Genomic DNA, 6637 nt, shown 5'->3' with positions numbered 1-6637 from the left:
GAAAGGACAATAACATTTATGCAAGTGCAATGAGCCTTGAAATAAGTTCTTCAGTTTCTTCAATAAATTCTTTCTCATCCAAAAAAAAAAAAAAAAAGATTTATATTCCTTACAAAATAATTACCTTTTATAATTGACTAATTAGGTTTGATGATAATCAAATCATTTTGATTAGAATGGTATGACAATGACATCAATGACCGAGAATAGACATAAATGCAATACAAGAAACAGGGGTCCAATTTTTGAAGTGATTCTATAAATTTCTATGGAGCTGAACAATCCTCTACAGTCTAACACACTCCCATTTCTTCTACATTGGAGGCTAAAAAGCAGGAATAAGAATATGGCAAACAATTACAATGGCATGAGATGGACATGTAAAGCAAAGAACTTGCCAGAGCCAATACCCCTAAAAATTTTCTAAAGAAATGGACTGATCTGCTTGTAATTCAGATTATTAAAAAGAAAAAAGAAAAATTGTAAGTCTAGTATCTTTCAAAAAATATAATTGAAAAAGAAAAAGAGAATATACTGCTTTGCATGTCCAAGAAGCACATATACTCCAAATAAAACCCCTAGTTGTAACCCATATCTTATGTGAAGATACATATTAAACATGCATCCAACTTAATTTTTTTCATGAATACTGCATGGATACTAGCTATTAGGATGCGGCTATGTTTGGGAAAAAAATTGAATTTTCTTCGGGAAAAAAAGGGGCCGGGGTCTATTCATGGAGGACAAAATGTACACCCATCATGTACTACCTAAAATTCTTATTATTTGTTAAAAAAGAGAGAAAGGTTAAAATAATGTACAACACGAGAGGCAATATTTTAGAAAGTTAGAGACCTCCAAAATTAAAAATCATTATAAATATCCCACAAAGCTAATCTAGGTTTTTTGTTTTTTTTTTTTTTTTTAATAATGACCAATCCAAAGACTACTCAACATTGTTGCCACATCAACTTTGTGGAATATTTGTGGTATGTAACATTTCTCAATTGGATTTAATCTGTTATTAACTCTACCTGTTTGGATGACGACCCACATATACAGCTGACCTAAACATATAATTAAATATTGGATCAACTCGCGAAGATCAATTACTATATTGCATGCATGTTTTGTAACCCAAAATACAATTTTTTTTTATTTTTTTATTTTTTTGGCCTATCTTGTTTCAATGTGTTTCAAAAAAAAAAAAAAAAAAAAAAAAAAAAAAAACAAATTTTGTTCTCTCGCGTGAAGAATGGTGCGTGAACTTTGGGGGCTTTTCTCTTTCTCTTACCCTTTGTTCCAACAACCAGGGAATTGCAAGTTGGGGCTTTGAAACCAGAGAAAGAAGATCCGGTTGGGCTTGCTAGCGTTTCAAATTAAGAATTCTCAGCGTTCAATCCACTAGCAGTTTCCATAGTCTCCTCCGTCTCCAATGTAATGCCCCCCCTCCCCCCTAAATGACAAATAATATTGTTCGTTTTTTATTACCTAAACCAGACTTCCCAGGATGTCACTTATCCTGGTACTGCTCTCGAAGCTTGCTTAACTGTGGAGTTCTGATGGGCTCATGACGGTGTAACAATACATATAGGCACATTCTCATCCACAAGTGATGTGGGACGTTACAATCATCCCCTCTTGGGAACCAGCGTCCTCACTGGCGACTCTCATGGGCTTGTGCATCCTACCGCTATCTCAGGCTAGATAATGGCTCTAATACCATTTGTAACACCTCACTCCAAATGATACACAATATTATCCGCTTTTAGCTCCCCAAACCAGACTTCGTAGGAGGTCACCCATCCTAGTACTGTTCTAGTATAAACTCGAGTAACTGTGGAATTTTGATGGGCTCATAACCATCACAGCTTTAAAACGCATTGTTGTCAAGAATGGTGTAACTATACATATAAGCACATTCTCATCCTCAAGCGATGTGGGACGTCACATCTGGCGTACTCTAAAGCTCCGAACTACCCTCTCGTTGCCGCCATGTTTTACCCTTGCTTTCACGTGCAACTTGTTGTGGGTTCTTTTAATTAGTTTTTTCAAAAAATAAAAATAAAAATAAAAATAAAAAACAAATAAAAAAGAAGGTAAAGTACCTATATTTTGGCATTGGCCAAGATATTTGGTGTTTTGTTAAAATAAGAGTCTAGATAAACAAGTAGATTATCTGCGGTTAGATTGTTGGGCTGAAGCTCATTTGTAATAAATAGGTTAATTGAGCTGGTTACACAAGGTACGAGTTGTTTAGTAGTTTTTGTATGAAAGGCCCAAAGGCCAATCAAAATTCTATTTTCTCTCTGGTTTTTTCTTTCGGGATTGACTATCTCAAATCAGTCACCCATATCATTAGTTTTGTTCATACATTTTTCACAAACAGCATTTACCATCAAATTACATTAGAAAATTATACAAAAATAGAAAAGTCCTTTACACTAAATCTGTCTTACGCAAGCAAATTTATTCTCAGCGTAGATCGCATTTTTCCCTTTGAATGAATGATTTCACGTTGTTAGAAAAGGTATATAATGACTCTTTAATTCTGTCTTACACAAAGGATTTTGTTTCTTTTTTTCTTGTAACATGCGTCGAACGAGGGACTAGAATCCACACAAGAAGTTGTGTTTCTTTTTCCTCGAAAGAGGAGGAAAGAATCACGGCTTTATTTAATAGACAATTAAGTAAAAAAGAATCACAATTTTGATTTATTTTCGCTGAAATTTACTTTTATTAATGGTATATCATTATTTTATTTTTTTTAATCAAAATGGCACAAGAATGCGACTAATTATAGCTATTTTACCTGACTATTAAGGGTAGTGATTCAATGACCCAAAAAAAAATTTTAAGTGGTTAAGGCATGTAGTAGGAAGTAGGTTCAAATCTCCACAATAAAGAATTCTCACATATACCTGATTAGTATTAGTCGTCTTAGATTTTTATTGATGCCCTGGTGGGGCTGGGTCAAGATATAATTGTTGGACTTGAGAGAGCGCATGCAGTTCTCACTGTCTAAGCCCCTCTTGTGCAGCTTCCGACGGATAGGTATTACTATGATCATACCTAAGTAAAATAGCTACAATTAATCTCATTAGCCTATCCTTTTTGCAAAAAAAAATAAATAAATAAAAGGAAAGTGATCGACTACGTACACCTATTTTGCCAAGAATCTTTGTTTTTTTCCCGGAGGGGCCAAGCCAATGGTAGCATCCCTGTTAAGTCATTCTCACTTGGTCTCTTTTTCTCGCTATCTCAATCATAGGTCTCGAAGCCAACGCATATATATATCTTTTTTTATCCCATTTAAAAGACATTTTATGTTTTTTTTTTAATTTATAGTGGATCTGCCAAATTATAGCAGGGGGACACGGTTGTAGAATCCGTTTATCAAACGGTTTTGGCCTAATTTAGCACAGTACTATTCATTCCACTTATTTATTTTTTTAACATTTTTTATTTTTTATATCACATTAATTATTTTTTATTATTATTTAAATTAAAAAAGTCACAACAAAACAAAAAATTTTATTTTTCTATACCATACATTCTTATTTTTTTCTTTTTTAAAAAAAAAATATTCTTATTTTTTTTACATCAATCAATTTTTATTGTTGTATCAAGTCAAAACAAAAACCGAAATAAAATCGTTTACAAGCCAACTCGGAGATCCTGTTTTGTTTTCCGGAGGGAGCCAATGCCAATGTGGTACCATCCATGTGAAATCATCGTAACTTGTCCGTTTCTGCCTCTCTCATCTATAATTGAGAGAGCGAGAAAAAGAAGGTGTGGGCTAAAGAAAACAGAAAAAAAGAAAAAGAAGGTTGGTAAAGTAGCCAAAGGGTGACCGTGGTGGGAACCATGCACGCGCAGCTTTTGCGCTATCTTTTTTCTTTTTGATTTATCTAATTCTTCAGTCTGACATTATAATTGAAAGAACAATGTTGAAGATCATTCTCTATTTCTAAGATGATGAGAAAAAAATAAAAATTTCTGATTGATTTGGGTTAAAACATAGCTAGCTAGAGAGAAAGACAGAGAGATGGAGATTGTTACGCATTTCGGTCACAAGCATATGTTATCGCTGAGTGAAAAGAAGATAGAAGATTGGGTTAAATGCGACGGATGCAATGAATATTGCAATATTGGAGGTCGGATCTACAGTTGCAGTGAATCTGGTTGTAGGTTCAACCTGGAAGAATCATGCGCAAAGCTACCGCAGGAGTTGCACAACCCCCTTCTTCACCCACACCCTCTTTCCCTAGTACCGGTACAATACGACTACTTATACTGTTGTGCTTGTGGCAAAAGATGCTGGGGTTGCGCCTTCCGCTGCTACGAGTGCAACGTCATCCTAGATGTTAAGTGCGCTTTTCTAAGGCGAGCGATAGAAGAAGGGGAGGAGGAGGCAGTCGGTACACATCATTTTAGCCACCCTGACCATCCATTGCTACTTTTCGAGAACATGCCTGCCCATCGCATTAACTGCAGGGTATGTGGTCTATGGGGAAATTACTGCTCCGACCCGAAGACCTATGGTTGCCTCCCATGTGGCTTCTTTCTCCATCCGTCGTGTTTTAAGTTGCCGCAAGAGATTTTCCATCCCTTTCATCCATACCACCCTCTCACCCTAAAACCCCCCCAAAATTCCCGGGAGGATGTTGTTGTTCGATGCAATGCCTGTCGCAATGATATCCAGTACCGGCGCGAAGTCGCCTATGATTGTGAATGGGAGAATTGCAGATTTCGCTTGCACAGAGAATGCATTAGTGTGATAATGCCTTCCATAACATACCAAGGCCACGATCACCTTCTACAATTCAACCACAATATTAGAAAGAATAATCAATTTTATAAACTCAACTGCAGCGCTTGCCATTCCATTTGTGAATCATATGGTTTCAGTTGTCTGTATTGTGATTTCAATCTCCATCATACGTGTGGTCCATTACCATATACCATTCAACATAAATCCCACGTTATACATCCCCTTATCCTTACAACTTCTCCCCTTGAAGATGAAGAGGATTGCGAGCCGGACGAATTCTATTGTGATGCTTGTGAGGAACAAAGAGTAGACCCATTCTTACCCATTTATTATTGCAAGGAATGTCGTTTTGTTGCTGAAATTTCTTGCGTCATCTCAGAGGTAATTAAGCTTTTTAATTCAAATACAGGTTTAATTGTGTCATTTAAAGTCAATAATTTTATATATCAAGATTTTCATTTTACAATTGTAGGTGGTATCATCGCTAAATGGGGAATATGGAGATGTAGAGTTGAGGAATCCTCTTGGACAGTTTGGTAAGGTTGTCACCAAAGACGCGGCAAAAGAGATGATGCAAAAGAAAGATCAAAAACAACTCGAGCCAACCTTAACCTGGGGCAATTATTTAGGTACTTTGAGTGAAGATGAGAAAAAGGAAAAGCATCTCTTAACGGATAGAATAAAGGAAACAATTAATGCTGAAAAGATAGAAGCTTATGACCATGAGGAAATTTTTTCTGACAAGGCTTATATACAATTCATGAAGTTTCTTAATCATTCTGGGTTCTCGAATAACAAGTTTTGTTATCCTTGGGATCTTTCTGATCATGAAAACAAAGAGGCCGTTGTCAATGTTAGGGATTACATGACTACTCGTAAGTTAGCTCCTATCTTAAACCACTTGCTTTCTAACCATGGGGATATTGGTGCCCAATCCACGTTAAGTACTCCTAAGTTCAAATCGCTTTTTGTTTGCATGCTATGTAAGTGTATAGATCACATGAGAAACACAATGGTTGTGAATATCACTCACGATATACTTCTCGACTGGTGGACATGCTTGAAAATCTTACAACTTGAAGGATTTCAAATTGATTTTGCCTTTGATCGTTTGAAGAGAGTCACACATGCTTATTTTGGTCTTTATGTTGAAAAGGAAGTTGACAATGCTCTTCATCAACTTGAGAAATGGACGAGGAAAGTCAAGTGCATAAAATCTGCAAAATCTAGTCTTATTGAGGAATGCTTGAGAGAAGCTTCAATACTGAAGAAAGGTAAAGCAGTTACATCTAGGCTACTATAAATGTCAACAGTGTTAAACGTGCGTCTATTTTCATGCATGTATGTATGCTTATCTCTTTTGTATTAGTTTGTCTTATTTTATGCATCTTGAAGTTAGAGAACGGTGGAATAAAGTAATTATTCATATTCTTTAGTTTGTTAATAATATATGTGTTCTAATTGGAATTGAATCACAATTACCACAAAAAAAAAAAAAAAAAAAATGCTTGTGAAAAGTGCATGCTCTAAAGATATCAATTACATAGATTAGGTTAAAAAAAAAATTTCTTTTAACCTAATTTAAAAGAAAACTTTGTTCATCACTTATTTACTTGAAACACGCTTCATATAAACTTAAAAGTATGCGAGTATTAATGCTACACCTACAATTATTTTACAATTTTTACAACTTGTTGACACGTGTCAGCACATAATTGAAATCACATTAGCCACTAAAAAAATTTAACATCATCCAATCACATTTTGACACATGAAAACAAGTTATAAAAGAGTTATTAAAAAAAAATTGTAATTCTAATATTTTTCAAAATATATAATTGAAAAAGAAAAGGAGAATATACA

General features: G+C 35.0%; 1 protein-coding gene across 1 annotated transcript; it reads left to right on the top strand.

Annotated features, from left to right (window-relative positions):
- The first annotated feature begins 3974 nt into the window (after window positions 1-3974).
- Window positions 3975-6177, top strand: LOC132167352 (uncharacterized). The gene is made up of 2 exons (XM_059578298.1): window positions 3975-5155; window positions 5247-6177. Exons 1-2 carry the CDS (start codon window positions 4049-4051, stop codon window positions 6075-6077), a joined length of 1938 nt encoding a protein of 645 aa, XP_059434281.1. The 5' UTR covers window positions 3975-4048; the 3' UTR covers window positions 6078-6177.
- Window positions 6178-6637: the final 460 nt, after the last annotated feature.

This window comes from Corylus avellana, chromosome ca1, assembly GCF_901000735.1.
Source record: "Corylus avellana chromosome ca1, CavTom2PMs-1.0".
Taxonomy (NCBI): Eukaryota; Viridiplantae; Streptophyta; class Magnoliopsida; order Fagales; family Betulaceae; genus Corylus; species Corylus avellana.
The sequence above is the reverse complement of the archived record's forward strand: the minus strand, read 5'-3'. Positions and strand labels throughout refer to the sequence as shown.

Coding starts and splice junctions, on each gene's coding strand:
- LOC132167352 (XM_059578298.1), top strand. CDS start 4,049: ATGGAGATTGTTACGCATTTCGGTCACAAGCATATGTTATCGCTGAGT. Junction 5,156..5,246: donor TTTCTTGCGTCATCTCAGAG/GTAATTAAGCTT, acceptor TTACAATTGTAG/GTGGTATCATCGCTAAATGG.